The sequence below is a fragment of the Mixia osmundae genome, assembly GCF_000708205.1.
Source record: "Mixia osmundae IAM 14324 unplaced genomic scaffold scaffold_11, whole genome shotgun sequence".
NCBI classification, from domain to species: domain Eukaryota; kingdom Fungi; phylum Basidiomycota; class Mixiomycetes; order Mixiales; family Mixiaceae; genus Mixia; species Mixia osmundae.
The window spans coordinates 170,986-186,100 of record NW_014575553.1 but is presented as its reverse complement, the minus strand read 5'-3'; the positions used below and the strand labels follow the sequence as shown (position 1 = coordinate 186,100).

The 15,115-nt window shown below is 56.3% G+C and overlaps 9 protein-coding genes across 9 annotated transcripts; 7 read left to right on the top strand and 2 right to left on the bottom strand.

Annotated features, from left to right (window-relative positions):
• Window positions 1-878: 878 nt before the first annotated feature.
• L969DRAFT_53691 (uncharacterized protein) lies at window positions 879-1,210 on the top strand (the record flags this gene model as incomplete). The annotated part of the gene is made up of 2 exons (XM_014710165.1): window positions 879-918; window positions 975-1,210. Coding segments are annotated over 2 exons (276 nt in total), but the record flags the coding sequence as incomplete, so codon positions are not given.
• Window positions 1,211-1,486: 276 nt separating this feature from the next.
• Window positions 1,487-1,786, top strand: L969DRAFT_53580 (uncharacterized protein; the record flags this gene model as incomplete). The annotated part of the gene is made up of 1 exon (XM_014710164.1): window positions 1,487-1,786. The coding sequence occupies one exon, from the start codon at window positions 1,487-1,489 to the stop codon at window positions 1,784-1,786; it is 300 nt and encodes a 99-aa protein (XP_014565650.1).
• Window positions 1,598-2,744, top strand: L969DRAFT_90129 (uncharacterized protein). The gene is made up of 3 exons (XM_014710163.1): window positions 1,598-2,155; window positions 2,212-2,652; window positions 2,714-2,744. Exons 1-2 carry the CDS (start codon window positions 1,903-1,905, stop codon window positions 2,259-2,261), a joined length of 303 nt encoding a protein of 100 aa, XP_014565649.1. The 5' UTR covers window positions 1,598-1,902; the 3' UTR covers window positions 2,262-2,652; window positions 2,714-2,744.
• On the top strand, window positions 2,018-2,974 carry L969DRAFT_90126 (uncharacterized protein). Its single transcript, XM_014710162.1, has one exon. It carries the CDS (start codon window positions 2,378-2,380, stop codon window positions 2,849-2,851), a length of 474 nt encoding a protein of 157 aa, XP_014565648.1. The 5' UTR covers window positions 2,018-2,377; the 3' UTR covers window positions 2,852-2,974.
• A 1,525-nt stretch (window positions 2,975-4,499) lies between these two features.
• Window positions 4,500-5,643, bottom strand: L969DRAFT_99977 (uncharacterized protein; the record flags this gene model as incomplete). Its single annotated transcript, XM_014710161.1, has 2 exons — window positions 5,144-5,643; window positions 4,500-5,089 (listed from the first exon to the last, which is right to left on the bottom strand). Exons 1-2 carry the CDS (start codon window positions 5,277-5,279, stop codon window positions 4,500-4,502), a joined length of 726 nt encoding a protein of 241 aa, XP_014565647.1. The 5' UTR covers window positions 5,280-5,643.
• Window positions 5,644-5,683: 40 nt separating this feature from the next.
• On the top strand, window positions 5,684-6,955 carry L969DRAFT_96651 (uncharacterized protein; the record flags this gene model as incomplete). The annotated part of the gene is made up of 1 exon (XM_014710160.1): window positions 5,684-6,955. The coding sequence occupies one exon, from the start codon at window positions 5,684-5,686 to the stop codon at window positions 6,953-6,955; it is 1,272 nt and encodes a 423-aa protein (XP_014565646.1).
• Window positions 6,956-7,123: 168 nt separating this feature from the next.
• On the top strand, window positions 7,124-8,875 carry L969DRAFT_53881 (uncharacterized protein; the record flags this gene model as incomplete). The annotated part of the gene is made up of 3 exons (XM_014710159.1): window positions 7,124-7,454; window positions 7,484-7,975; window positions 8,022-8,875. The coding sequence occupies 3 exons, from the start codon at window positions 7,124-7,126 to the stop codon at window positions 8,873-8,875; spliced, it is 1,677 nt and encodes a 558-aa protein (XP_014565645.1).
• Window positions 8,876-9,024: 149 nt separating this feature from the next.
• L969DRAFT_96650 (uncharacterized protein) lies at window positions 9,025-12,850 on the top strand (the record flags this gene model as incomplete). The annotated part of the gene is made up of 9 exons (XM_014710158.1): window positions 9,025-9,271; window positions 9,336-9,450; window positions 9,514-9,673; window positions 9,735-10,892; window positions 10,946-11,118; window positions 11,164-11,926; window positions 11,977-12,211; window positions 12,270-12,623; window positions 12,672-12,850. 9 exons carry the CDS (start codon window positions 9,025-9,027, stop codon window positions 12,848-12,850), a joined length of 3,384 nt encoding a protein of 1,127 aa, XP_014565644.1.
• Window positions 12,851-12,895: 45 nt separating this feature from the next.
• L969DRAFT_90121 (uncharacterized protein) lies at window positions 12,896-14,071 on the bottom strand. The gene has a single exon (XM_014710157.1). It carries the CDS (start codon window positions 14,043-14,045, stop codon window positions 12,951-12,953), a length of 1,095 nt encoding a protein of 364 aa, XP_014565643.1. The 5' UTR covers window positions 14,046-14,071; the 3' UTR covers window positions 12,896-12,950.
• Between the last annotated feature and the right edge of the window lie 1,044 nt (window positions 14,072-15,115).

Sequence of the window (15,115 nt, the reverse complement as noted above, 5' to 3'; positions counted from 1 at the left end):
AGAGCACTAGCGGGCGATCTCAGTGCTCGAGCCGACCGTGCACAGGTGCTGAGCATCGTCGAGTAGGGGGAAACACCGTGGCCAAGTCGAGCGAGTCGCGCGGGTGGTGACACTGCCGGCATTTATTGCTGACACGTGTCGATTGCCATATAGTCTGACACGTCATCGTTGTCAGGTAAAATAGCAAAGCGCGATTGCTAGTCAAACTAGCGGCCAGCGACCCCCTTGCCAATCTTTTTCTGAGCAGTACAATGCATATGCAGGCAACTATCTTCGCATGACTCTACATAGCTTGGCCCCCACCCTTTCTACGACTGACAATGTCGGTTATGCGCAGCAGCTTCTTCATACTTACGACGGAGAGAATTCTGATGCGAGCGCCTCGCCGACTGCTGTGTCACATTCCGCTGACTCTGACTGATCAACTGAAAACGGCTGATCTCAAAACAATCGTCTAAAGCAGATATCTTGCCCGTCGGTGTCTGGCTCTGTCAGCCGCAAAACGCGTAGCTGCCTCAGATTGCGAGCTGACTGCTGCTGGAAGAGCCTGCCGGCAAGCAAAATCAGACTCGTGAAGATCGTGACTTGTGTCTCGTGACGAGGCTGTTGCGAGCAACGATCCCAGCAGGCTGCATGACCGTCGAAGAATCCGACGAAGAGCTTCTGGTCGTAGCATCGCCGAGTGAGCAGCTTTCGATGAGTCTGGCAGCAGGACAAGCTGAACCATGCAGAATGCAGAGAAATNNAAANCNCCATCTCAGCATGCCTTNANCTACGCGCCNNGANCAGTGACGGCGCCAGCAGCTCATCACACTGATATTGCCTTGCCGCGGACAGCCCAGAGCCGGTCTTCAAAGCTTGCACGGGCGCTCGCAGCCGAGCGTAAGCCTCGCAACCTCACGGAGCGACGAGACAAGCGTACGTCGCTTGCCCTGCTCTTCCTCCTGCAGTGTGCTCAATGCGATACAATGCAGCCGCATCCTCGTTCTTGGCTGCATCTATAAAGGCGCATACTCGTTTACAGCATCAGCAAATCCGAGGCAATGCACCTCGCTCGACGTCTTCTGGCGAATCAGCTGCAAGGAGGCTTCAGCGTATACCCCAGGCAGACGAGCAGCCTCATGCAAGCACGTGGCGTGTCACGCAAACAGACCGTCTGCCGTTTAATCATGCTCGCCTGAATCAGCACGTCTGCGTGATGACGGACTGAGAGTTGTCAAAGATCTCGAGTCATTTCCCATGCCTCATACGCAGCGTCCAGACGATCAAGACTACCAGCAGATTGAGCCTTCCCCTGGGACCAGCATCTCCAAGACCGGTTNTACTNCTCTTATGGCTGATCTTCTTNGTGGTGCGTGAAGCGCCCGGCCGGCCGGCCATCCCGATCNGCCCATCGAACGCNACTGGATTGTCATCGGCATGCTGTGAGAACAGAGTCCAGTCAGGTTGACGAGTCAGATCGGCGATACAAATCAGCCGGCACAGAATGAAGCTGCCGACGAAGACGAAGTATTGGACTCCGCTGCTGGCAAAGGACACCTGGAACGGCCGTACAATGTTCGCCGATGATAGGCCCTCAGGCATATGTACAGGCCTCACACATGGCAAAGCTGCTGGGAAGGGCATCGCCAGAGGCAGCGGCAAGCTTGGCTTCGAGCCAGCACGCGACGACGACAGACCCGACTATGCGAATAAGACTGGCTTGCTGCCCAGCAATAGCAACACCATCGTCGAGGGAGTGACGATCTTTGTCATAGCCAGCTCGCTCACAAAGGTGCCCAAGTGAGGCCGCTCTGGCGAGTCGATCTCATCAAGCCTTTGGATCCAAGCTCGAACGGAGCGAAGAAGCATCGCCGCGATCATTCAGAGAAGTAAATCCATCTCAAGGAGGGATTCGACGAGATGCTTGGCAATGATCGCGATTCGATTGGCGCTCATTACCTGCGAGATGCCGAAGCGAACGAACCCGCTCGGTCCAAGGGCGCTGCGCTGACCACTGCAGCTCAGGAGGATCAAGTGCAATCAGCAATGCAGCCAGAGCTCATGCCGCGAACCTACAGTCCTACGAAGCTCCATATGATGGGCTCTGATCCCGTCGCCGATGAAGATACGACCAGAGGTTTCGTCGATCCAGAGTCTCAACAGGCTAAGATCAGTGCGAACGAGGATCGAAGATTGATCTGTCTCATCATGTGCCCGTGCAGAGCAAAGCAATGGCAGCGCTCACAGCCAAGCCGGCCAGAGCCAGACTCAATCCTTAGCTCAGCGCGCCGCCAACGAGAATTGCAGATGTGCGCCGCTGAGCCCCGTCACTCCTACCGAGCTACTTGTTGAGCTGTAATGCAACGCTCGGCANCTTGCTAAGTCGCTAAGCGGAATGAGCCGTCCGCTGTCCGACTGCTGTGCTGCGAAACAACAATGGCGCTCTTGCTCGCGCCATCTCTCGCAAGCGTTACAGCATGTGAAATACTGCCATGCAGGACAACTGACGAGACGGTACTATGTGAAATGTATTTCGTGCCTGTGGAGGTCTGCGAGCAAGCGGAGAGAAATTTCGACGCCTCATCTTGGCTCCTCTGGTCTGCCTNAAGGCACGTTCGCTAAGAATCGTCTCTATGAGTGCCGTGATGCCCGAGTCACTCGGCAAGCGCTGTCGACTCGAAGCTTCAAGGTCAACGGATCGATTGAGATCCGCAATGCAAGCGACTTGCCTTGTTTTGCGAGCTGCAACAGGCCCTGTGATCCAACTCGAGCATTCCCCGACGCCGCTAGCTCTGAAGATCTTGCTGCGTCCCGCAAAGANGACTCTCGCTCGCATCAGGATTCCCTTCGTCGTAAATGTGATATGTGAAGAAAGCTGCGCATATCCGTTATTGTCAGCCGCAAAAAGGGTGGGGGCTAAGCTATGTAGAGTCATGCGAAGATATTTGCCTGCATATGCATTGTACTGCTCAGAAAAAGATTGGCAAAGGGGGTCGCTGGCCGCTAGTTTGACTAGCAATCGCGCTTTGCTATTTTACCTGACAACGATGACGTGTCAGTCTATATGGCAATCGACACGTGTCAGCAATAAATGCCGGCAGTGTGACGACATTGGATGCTGCACCATCATGCTGCTCCTGCCCGGCTCATACTCGCTTTCGGGTGCCCCCTCGCACGCAGAACTAAGCTGAGAGGGCTGTCTACGTCCAGCAAGCGCGAAGAGCAGAAGTCTATCGGTCGGATCGAGCTTGTCCCTCAATCAAAGGCAAGAGATGATGATGGCGACTTTTATGCGGAATGGCACCGTGAGATGCTCGCTGCTGGCTACACGACGCCATCAGAGCGCTGGAGACCGTCCGTGACATCGCCCGTCCTGTTTGCGACGGGTCTCTCCGCCATCTCGCTCGGTTTAGCGGCCTATCTGACCAACCGAGATGAAGAGCATTACAAGCACAAGATCGATGGCACTCGCTTCAGAAGCTGGCTCAGAACACAGTCAGACAGTCACGCACTGGCTGGCGAGTGTGCTGCGTTGGCGCGAGCACGTGAACAGGACAGACTCGCTCGGCTGCGCGCCTGGTACTCGACGCTCAACCGTGACAGCAAGGAGGCAGTGGCGCCTTTGCTCAATAGATGGAACAGGATGACAGAGGGTCAGCGTACTGTTGCAGGCGTNATTGGCGTCTACGTAGGAGTCTACGGCCTCGCTTGGGTTCTCAAGCCAAAGACATTCTTTCGNNTGTTCACTCACTATGCGCCCACGGCTCGATTGTACCCGCTCTTTACATCGAGCATCGCCCACTTCAATCTGCTTCACCTCGGCGCCAATGCTTACGCTCTATACACATTCAGTGGAGCCATGTACCACCACATGGGCAAAGCCAGCCGGCTGACAAGAGAAAGTGGCGCTCGCGATGGCGGCCAGCCAGCTCAGGCAGAGTCGACGACACGCTACCACTTCTTGGCGTTCATGGTCTGCGGTGGTGTCATGTCATCACTCGGGTCGCACCTTTGGGATTCTCGCATTGCTTACAACGCGGTAAGGCGGGCACTCAGAGATGGCATACGCGCGACGCCCAAGCTGTTCTGGCGCGTTCGACCTGGCTTGGGCGCATCGGGTGCAGTATGGTCAGTCGTCTCTTATACCGCCCTCAGTACACCCGACGCTCGGCTCGGCATCATCTTCTTACCTGGAATTGATTTTCCCATTGGCGCGGCTGCTGCTTGCTTGGTCGGTCACTTGCCTGACTCATGTGCGTGTCACTGACGAGTGAGCAGTTTGGTATCGATGTGCTTGGTATGCTCCTCGGCTGGTCCCGCTTCGGCCATGCAGCCCATGCGACGGGCGCACTGTTTGGCGTCTTCTGGTTCTACGAAGGCGGTAAGCCAGCACATGTCTTGCATGCTACAATGCTGATCACAGANNATAGGCTACATCTTCGACAGCATCAGAGCAAAGGTCAGGCAGCTCTCAGAGGCAATCGCATAGAGCGTAAGAGGNCAAAGTGTCCATGCAATCAAATGTCCATCAAGCAGCAAAGGCAAGAGCTNCGAGCGGCTNAGTAGACACCAGCTGCGCCGTTGATGCCAGTGCCGGCGGAGCTACCGAGACCGTTTGCGACTGTCTGACCGGCCTCACCACCTTGNGCGCCTGCGAGATGACCGCCTGCATTCGCGCCATTGCTGCTGTCGAGGTGGCCCTTGTCGCTCGAGGACTGACCGGCCTTGCCTGCAACGTGCGAGCCTTGACCTTGCGAAGCCGAGCCGCCCGAGGCACCGCCGAACTTGGCGCTGCCGTCCGCATGGCTACCTTGGGATTGGTGAAGATCACCAGCAGCATTGTGCGAGTCAGATGTGGAGATANTCTGGCTGGACTTGTCGCTGTTCTTTGCGAAGCCGCCGATATCGGAGTTGCTGGATTGGCCACCCTGGACAGAGCCGAAGCCGTTGCCGTAGGCATTGTTGGCGCCAAAGATGTTGCTTCCCTGGTTGAGGCTGCCGTAGCCGGCGTTGTTGATGGCCTGGCCATAGCCGAGGTTGTTGTAGGCGTTGTTGTAGAGNGCACCNTTGCCAGCGCCGTATCCATCTGCTAGTCCATAGCTCGAGCCTGCTCGCGTGATGCTCTGTTAAGTTTCACTGGGCAGACGAGCGCCTCACTGACCATAGCCCGCACCGTAGCCACCGAGACCGGTAGANCCGGCACCGTAGCTCTGCGTCGGCAGGAAGGCGCCGTAGAACTGGGGCGCGGCGGACGCAGAGGCAACGATGGCCAGCATGACGAAAGAAGCACCGATCATATTGCAAGTGATAGACTCTGAAGTGGTAGTACTGGTGAGACTGTTGATGCGATGGAGCTGAAGCTGATTGATGGATTGAATGGCTGGCCCAGCATGTTTTGTAGCTGACGGTCAGCCGATTCGGATCGACGCTGACGGGTCGGATCAGGCACTGCGGTCATAGCGCGGTGCCGTCACGACCGATGAAAATCGCCTTGGGCAGTGCTGCGATGGGAGCCGGGCAAGATGAATGCGTGCGGCGATGTATAGTCTGTCCGTGATTGAAGGACAGAAAGATGCAGAGGAGTGGATTGGGATGAGTGCCGTGGTGATGTTGATGAGGTTGAGAGGAGAGCGCGACCTTGCGAGCCTTACAAACTTGTCCTCTTCATCATTGGCTGCGTCAGTCCCTGAGGCAGGAGTCGATGCTTGATGAGGGCATCGATGTCACCCCAACATCTCCTCTGGCCGTAACTCAGTGTGCAGCCAGACTCGACGAGCTAGACATCGTCAACGTAAGCGTTGAGCACACGCCCAAGTCTGCTTCAACGTCGAGCAGCTCACAGGCGGGTCAGGCACCTGACGAGCACGATGAACATTGGCAGACGCTCGCGAGCTTGCAGAAGATTCCACAGTGTCTGCTCGACGATCCTCAACAGAGTATCCCCTTCTCGCGCGTGACTGCCCGGGTACCACTCGAAGACTTGCCGCTGCAACTACAAGATGTCTGGATCATACACATCCGCGCGCAAGACATAGAGCTCTGTCGAGAAGCATCAGCTGCGCTTCAAGCCAGGACGAGAGCGATCAAGCAGCTCAAGCGCGTCAGACCGTCGCCATACGCGCCAGGACAAGAGCGCTTCGTCGATCTGCTCATCTGCGCTGTCGAGGTCTTGGAGCCATATGAGGACGCTGAAGGTATCCCAAGGCAGCGATTGAATGGTTCACGGCTGGATCGACAGCATCTCGAAGCAGCCTTGGGCCCAGAGCTGCTTGCACGACTTGATGGTCCAGCAGAGATGATCCAAGCGTCTGCTCTGCTTCCACGTACACTAGCGCAGTATGAGGACTGGCGGAGGTATTGGCCAACAGCTTACATGCCTCTGCGCGAAGATGAAAAGGCGCCCGCAGGCTTTCCAGGATGGTGTGCCGCCAAAGCCATCTGGGCGACCAAGGAACTCGACCGTCTGCGTGGTGTAGCTTTGCGCAACTCTCAAGCTGGCGATCTACCTGTTGCATGTGCCGTCTGCGAAACCTGGAACAGTCAGGTTCATAGCGCGACCACGCTGCCACGACTGCTACTGACTGAAACCGACACGAGGCATAGTCAGCGTGACCCGACCCGCACTGCGTTTATCAATGCCATCGATGCTGTCTCCAAATTAGACCTCTTACCGGGCGGGAAGACTCGCTCGCTCGATGGCGAGATTCCCTACCTGCTCACCGGGCTGACGGTTTTCGCCACGCACGAGCCCAGTCTCATGTCTGCCATGGCGTTACTTCATTCCCGCATTGCCCAGCTCTTCTACATCGTGTCTGCGCCTGGTTCTGGTGGCTGTGGATCACACTATCACGTGCACGAGGACGAAGCGCTCAATCACAAGTATCAGGTCTGGCAACTGGATCCCGAACGCGCAAAGGCGGTTGGCTACCCTGACATGACGCACGGACTCGAGGGGCTTCAATCAGATCCGTGAATCATGCTCTCGAGCTCGGACCCTGGGGCGATGTGTCTGCTGGAGCGAGCCAGTTCCGGCTGATCTCTCTGCGCTCGTTTGGAGTTTATCGCGATGCCCGACCGCTTCGCGCTTCAGAAGCATTGCCTTGCCGGCTTGGCTCGACATTACTTCTTTATCCGCTAGCAGATGAGCAACGTCTTGCCGCTCCTCATCAGTCTCGCCGGCCCGGTTGTCTCAGCGTATGTCTGGTCTCGAGTGACTCATCTAAGCGCGATCGAGAAGACGGCGGGAGCAATTCTGCTGACGCTGACGACGACGAAGCTCGGCAATGTCGCCGATTGCTACATGTACGGACGTGCGGCACGTCGACAGGGAGCCCAACCTGTACCGACCATCGCTGGCTGGTTGCCCGGTTCGATTGATGTTCTGATCAAGATGCTCATCAAGCGCAAGTCCGAGATGACTGGCGCTAGCCTATTGCAGACTTGTTCCGCGTATGTCAAAGGCTTGACGCGAGGTCATCGTCTGACGATGTGCGCAGGCAAGGCGGGATTGTAAGGCTTCGAGTGCTCTCGCAAACCATTTATTTCACGAACCACAACCAGGTCGGCAAGCATGTGCTCAGCTCACCGGGCTTCCTGAATTATATCAAAGGAGAACGGTTCAAATCGGCTTGGTCCGAGCTACTCGCCAATGGCATCTTTGCGAGCGATCCCGACGAGACCTGGAAGTGGCATCGCGCTGTTGCGCGCCCCTTCTTCGCGAAAGAACGTGTCAGCGACTTTGCATTGTTCAACAAATATGCGGATCACATGATCGAGATCGTCGAGCGATCTGCTAAGGACCAAAGCGCAATCAATATCGAAGATGTGCTTGGTCGCATGACGCTCGACATTGGCAGCGCTTTCTTGTTCGGTACCAGTGTCGACTCACTCGCTGTTCTCGATTCCAAATGCGACGATACCACTCGCCAGTCCCAAGCTGTCCTCGCAGCTTTCAATGACGCACAAAACAATGCGATGGTGCGTACGGTCATAGGTACGAATGCTCAAATCTGGATCTCCCTCTGCTGACATGCTTACAGGCCAGCCTTTCTGGCCGCTCATCGAACACATCACCGGCAACCCCCAGATCAAACCGATGAGTGTGCTTGGCGGCCTAGTCGACGGCATTGTACATCGCGCGGTTCTGCGACGCGAAGCGGGCATCAAGTCGGGCGACGAGCAGACACAGACGTTCCTCGGCCATCTCATGACGGTCACCACGGACGAAGCGATTCTGCGCGACGAATTGCTGAATGTCCTCATCGCTGCGCGCGATACGACGTCAAGCTTGATGACCAGCACGATCCACGCTTTTGCTCTACATGCTGACGTCCTCAAGCGAGCTCGCGAGGAAGTTCTTGCCCTCGTCGGTCACGACAGTCATCCGACACATGACGACATGCGCAACATGAAATACCTTCGTGCAGTCCTCAACGAAGTCCTTCGGCTGTACCCGTCCGTGCCTGCCAACATCCGCGCGGTCACGCGAGACGACGTGATGTGCATCGACGATAGACGTATCTTCATCGAACAAGGCTCGAGTGTGGCGTTCAGCATCTGGGGGATCCACCGTGAAGCGCGTACATGGGGCGAAGATGTGCTGACTTTTGATCCTGCGCGATGGCTCGATGGCGACAAGCGTTTCACTCGATTGGCAACGAATCCGACGATGTTCCAACCCTTTTCTGGTGGACCTCGCATCTGCCTGGGCATGCAGCTCGCGTATGCCGAGGCGACGACAACGATCATTCGGATGCTCCAGAAATTCGATCATATGGAACTCGCGCCCGATTGTCAACCTGGCATCACGCCCAAGCCGCTCGGCTCCTCTGTCACTCTGTCGTACAAAGGCGGCCTCCATGTCCGCTTCAGACTCGCGCAAGACGAGTCTTAGACTCTATAGATCTTCGTAATCTGCTGTATGCTCGAGGCATGGTAATCGATATGTGCGCGTGAGAGATTGCTGTCACGCGCGCTTTCGTTTGCGCCCAGCGTTGGCTCGCCGAATTGACGTCTACGGCGTCGGCTGGCCTGCGTGCGGCGATGTCGGATGGGCTGTCGCTCCTGTCACAGGCGCTGCAGCAGCCACGAGACTCTGACCAACAGGTAGAGGCTCTGAGGCGTCTGCGGGCCGCACTCGAGGAGAACCATGGCACGCTAGCGATCATCTGTCCGACTTTGCTGCCCATGCTCAGTACACCTATCGGGCGTGTCTTGAGAGAATGGATCCAGGACCTCATGACATACATCTTCTGCCGAGCGTCTATCATGCCCGAGCAGAAATTGCAACGTCAGTCCTTGCCCACTGTCGCCCTTGTACCTGCATCTCTTAGCTCATGCATGATCATGCGCAGTGGCCAATCTCGCCCTAGAAGCGCTCAAGGAGACACTCAGGGATCCCCGGCGAGAGGCACAGAAGACTGCCATCCAGTGCTTTGCAACGCTTTACCCGCTCTATCTGCGGTCAGCGTGAGTCACGCCGGTCCTGTCGGCATCCCATGTGCTCATTGCGGTGCTATGTTGCTACGACAGATGCGACAAGCGCGATGGAGAGCGATGGGACAAGGTGATCCACCTCAAGAATGAGATCCTGCAGATTTGGACAGTTGGCTCGACGGGCGTCAAGATTGCGACGACCAAAGTCATCCAGCGCATCATTCAGGCACAGTCCAGGATAAGCAATGACCCCAGAGTGAGTTGATATCGTCGGCGAGCGCTCACTCATATGAGCTGACGCTGCAAAATGGCTGCAGATGCGACGGACAGAGGAAACAAGTCTGGCGAGCGTGCCCGTCAATCATCCCTTTCTGCGACCGCAGACGCTCGAGCAAGAGGCTCAGAAGCTGCTCGAGGAACTCATCAAGACACTCTTCATGACCCGTACGCCAGATCTCATCTCCGCCATCATCAATGCGCTCGTCTTGCTTGCAAAAGCTCGGCCGCTACACGGCCAGCTCATCGTCACGACTTTCACCAATTGGACACCCAATGCCCTCGGCAACCTGTCTTTCACTCAAGTGAGGAGTGTAGAGAAGACACTGAGGATAGCGCTGGTGCACCTGTCCCGCGTACCCTCCGTCACGCTCTACAATCCCCAGATTCTCGAATATCTAGAGCAGCAGACGAGCCGAATGGCGCTGGCTGCAGAAGCCGACCAGAAGCGTAGAGAAGACGACGCTGTCCGCAAACGAAGTCGGATCGCCGACGAACTCTCCGAAGCCTCAAAACGGCAAAAGACCGCTCATACCGCTGCTGTGCCTGACCGGCCGGCTCGGAGCACGATGGATGTGTTCCAGAGCGCGAGCCAGAGCAGTCTGGCATCATTTGACGTCACAAGCCTGCCCTTTGACACTGTGGTAGATCTGATCATCGCCAATTTTCAGGTCATCACAGATGACACGCTCACAAGCTCTATCGACCGCATTCGACAGAATCTTGGGGCCGACGGGCGAACGCGCCACGCTGCGGCTGGACCTAGCGAGGCTGCGCCAGTTGATCCTCTTAAGATGGAGGTGGGCGAAGACGATCTCGGCATGCTACCGCTTGCTCGCGATGCTGTAGAAGGCTCGCCAGAGGTTGAAGATGCAGGACTCGACACGTTCGAGTTGCCCGCGCCATCCAAGCTCATCCAAGGAGCACAGGAGCAGATCTTGCTGAATGCTGCTGCTCGCATCTGCACTGCTGGAGCTTCAGCCATGGCAGATCCTTACGGCTCGGCAGCAGCAGTCAGCGAGCTATGGATACCCACTTTAGCCAGGCTCATCAGCCGCGGTTTCGATTCCCAGGGCGAATACGCCCAGTCCTTACGGCAAATGCTCTTTGATTTCGTTACCGCCGACTTTTCGGCGCGCATAGAACTTGCCCGACTCTGGCTCAACGAGGAGTGGTTCACTTACAGGCCAGAGCCCGAGGTCAGTCCTGCCATCATGACAATGATCCGCCATTGACATTACGATATGAACAGGTCACGATCAGTCCTTACGAGACTTGGCTAAATCGTCTGCTGAGCCATGCCGCAAGCAATGCTCAGCGCTCGGATGAGGGACACAAGTCCTTTTCGCAGTTTATTCTCGACTTGCCAGAACTACCGCGCTCCGAGTTCAACCGTCTAGAGGATATGTGCCGCGCCCCCGCTCAGTGAGTCTCAACTCACCGTCGTGCGTCAGCTGACCTCTTGCATAGACTCAAGCTCGGCTTCACCACGCTTCGCGAGCTCGCAGCCTTGCGACCGACATTACGGCCTGACGCTCTAGATGTCTTGCTCTCATTGACGACTGCGACAGATAAGCTGCCGCGCAATGCTGCCATCCAGACCGTGAGAGTATGGGCACCCGATGTACAGCCATTGGCAGATACGGTCATTCAATTTGCACTACAACTGCTCGCGCGTCTAGACCAGTCCAATGCGCCTCCGTCTGAGCCGGACCCAGTAGAGCAAAAGCCGCGGATCGCAAACGAGGCTGGGCCCACAGCGATCAATGGCAGCGTCGACATGGAGCATGATGACGAAGAGAAGAAGCCAGAGATCCAGCAAGCACAAAATGCTAGAGTGGTTGGCGCCCAGATTGTCGACGATTTACCGTACCCAAGCACATCTGGCGAAGTCGTTCGACACATCGAACTATTGCTTGGCTTATGCATCAAATCACCCGAGCTGCTGACTGACCTTTTTGTGGCCTACGTCAAAATGGCGCCAATGGTCCAGGCTGCCGTCGAGGAAGCTATTACTGGCCTGATCAGACATCTCGGCGCGTCTCACCCTCGTATTCTGGACTTAATCGAAAACCCACCGGCCGGCTCAGAGCCACTCGTCCTTCGCGTCCTCGCTATTTTCACAGTCAAAGGCAAGCCGCCGCAGGAGCTGGTTGACCTGATCAAGAGCATGGCGGCCGAGAAAGAACTCAGCCCGCGATTCATCGTGCCAATCCTCTCAGAGCTTACCAAGGTGAGTTCTCAGCTGCTCGTGCCGCATCGTTGCTTGACAAAATCAAACAGCATGAGATCCTGACGCAGCTACCTCGTGTCATGACGCTGTTAGGCGGCAAAGCACCCGAAAAAGAGCTCATTCGCGCTGTACTTGATGCTGTTGTAATCCGACCGCCACGCGACTACGGCACAGTATCGACAAACGTCGCTCGAGTCCAGCAAAGCGAGCTGCTCACGCCCGTCGAATTGCTTGTCTTGCTGCATATGCAGGAGAAGCAGATTGGCCTCAAGGCAACCATCGAAGGTGAGCACATCCCGCGCCTATGTACTCTGGCCAAAATGTGACGAACGGCATTTTACAGCTATCGGGCTGTGTTTCTCGATGAGAGACGTCTTCCTCCCGGAGGTTCTAGCTGCCTCGATGCAGCAGATCATGGACGAGCCGCAATTACCGACGCTCTTTATGAGAACAGTGATTCAATCGATCTCGGTCCACAAGTCACTGATGTCCTTTGTGTCCAATACATTGCTGGCCCGTCTCGTCACGAAGAAGATATGGGAGACGCCACAGCTCTGGGAAGGCTTCATAAGATGTGCAAAATCTATTGGACCTCCTTCATTTGGCGCGCTGCTGCAGCTTCCGCGAGATCAGCTCAAGGATCTGGTGGCTAAGCAGCCCACGCTCAGACCTGCCCTGAAGGACTTTGTGATCAAAAGTACGTTCCTGCGCAGATGTCATAGACAAAGATTGACCGTGGCGACAGAGGTCGGCAGCAATAAGGCGCGCGTCACGTTATTGCTCGAGGCGCTCGGGGAAGATCCAGGGACGCCTCAGTCAGTAGAATCGCCAGGCGCGACCGGGATGCTCTCTCCATCGAGCGATTCGCAAGATCGGACACCTCACACGACAGGTATGCGCACGCCCGTGCCTGTGGCTAGATAGCGTACAAGATGCTGCGAAAAGACTGTTGTACTTGCACGTGTCGTACTGCTGCATTGCGTCTGATGTTACAACAACATGTCCTACTGCGATGCTTGTCCGCTCATGGCCTTGTCGTGTCTGCCGGTACGCTCTCGTCGTCATCCTCGTCATCGTCGCCAAGTGCGTAGACTTCTTCGTTGACATCTGCCGCTGGCTTGCTCTCAGGATCTGAGGTGAGCATGTCGACGAGCAGAACAGAAAACGCGCCAACGATGAGCCCGCAACCAATGAGGGCCGACATACTGAGCGCGCTCGACATGACAAAGGTGTCCGCAATGGCGACGAGGACGAGCGTACAGAGGTTGCCGACGGACGCGACGACAGGACCCCAGAGGCCGAGCAAGAGCATGAAGCCACAATTGAAGATGACGCCACAGATGACCATGGCGATGATAGAGCCCACTATACCCAGGTTCGGCGGCAGCTCGAATGGTTCTATGCCTGTGAAATGCAGAATGGGTATCGGTACCCAGAGCAGGAGAAGCGTAAAGACGCCGATCATGCTCGTGATGAAGTTGGCGTGCGTAAGGAAGACGACGGGCGGGGTCTGATAAGCGTCTGCTGCAGCAATGCCGAGCGATGCTGCTGAGACCGTCCTTGTAAGCGGTCGTCTACTTGGGGGTGGGGTGCCCAGCCCGATGGGCATCTCGTGCGTCGCTGGAGTAGCTGCTTGCTCGTCATCTTCTGGGGCACTATCTGGCCCCAGGACACTGCGATCGTAGAAACGAGCAGCCCGGTCTCGGCCAGGTGTGAGAAGGGTTGCATTGCTCGTGCTGCGCGTCATACCGACGCGTCGAACGGTGACTTGGGCGCCCATCTCGTCTGGTAGGGCAGCGTATCTCTTGTACCAGACTTCATAGAGTCCAAAGGAGAGCGAGCCAATGAGCGCCAGTAGATTGCCCAGCAATCTGCTGCCGATGTCTATAGAGGGTGCAAGGCGTCGCGCCAGCTTGGTTTCACCGTCCATACCTCCCTCGGGCGGCGTGACATGATCTAGCTCATCTGAGTCGCCATAGGCGATGATGAAGACGCCGATACAAGCGAGGGACACGCTCAGGACTTTCCTTACTTCCCAGCGCTCTGTGCCAAGGAAATAGATCGAGAACACGTATGCCCAGAATGCGTTGGAGTTGTAAATGGCAGTGATGTCGGTCATGCTTGTGAGCGGTACGGCACCGTACCTGTCTGCTCTTCAGCCGCTGAGAGCATACTTGCGGGTGACGGGCAGACCAGGATGCTGCAGGCAACGCGATGAGGAAAGTCAGATAGACGATCGTTTTGCACATGCTACCGAGAGGAAAGCCGTCGGCTGCTGTCCATGCTGCGCTGCTCAGCCGTGCTGTGTGGCCAGCTTCGGCAGTGATGGTGGGATCGATCAGCTTCTTCGCTGACGCGAGCCAGCTTGGACGAGCGATGCCGTTGCTCGCCGGAGACTCAGCATCCTGACCAGCGCCAAACTGACGGTGCAGCGCTGTCTTGACCTGTCTGATCACAGCACGGACAGGCAGACCGGCTGCCCAGAGGCCGAAGAGATGCACGGGCGCCACGAGCATGTAGGATGAATGAGTGAGATATCTGTCTTGCCGAGGATCAGGACAGCCAAGGGAAAGTGCTGACGAGCTGACAAGAGAAAGTACGGTTTGGCATAAGACTGGGTGACATGCTGGGCTAGCTCTGTTTGAACGGTGTAGGCTGCTCCCAATGGGCCATCATCAGACCTCAACCATCTATGTGGTATGACGTTGCTGACCGAGGAGTACAAAGGCAAACACCAGACCCGCGCCAGCCTTGCGAAGCTCAAGCCAGCCCATAGACTCGCCTCGCTCGCTTGCAGGCCCTCTCCTCCTCGCGAAACACGTCACGATCTGATCAAGACGCGTCGGATCGATCAGCCACTATAGACACGTGTGCATCCACTATGCACTATGGTTGGAGCTAGAGAAAGCGTATTCGTTGATATGCCCTTGCAATGTTCGAAGCTATACATCGGCGCATGGGGTCAGTAGAACGTGTCGATGAGGTTGAATTGGACGGGCCTCTCAGGCGCGCTCATCGGGTGAGCTGAGGGCCCATAAGCTTGTCTTTTGCGTGCCAGCGTTCGAGATCATCAACAAGTCACCACAGCTGACTTCCGTATTCGCGCGTACCTTCTGCGTCGTTTCCACTGAATCCTGTTCTGTTGAAAGCGCGGTTTTTTTCAAATTGCTCGATCGGTCGGGCCCAGAC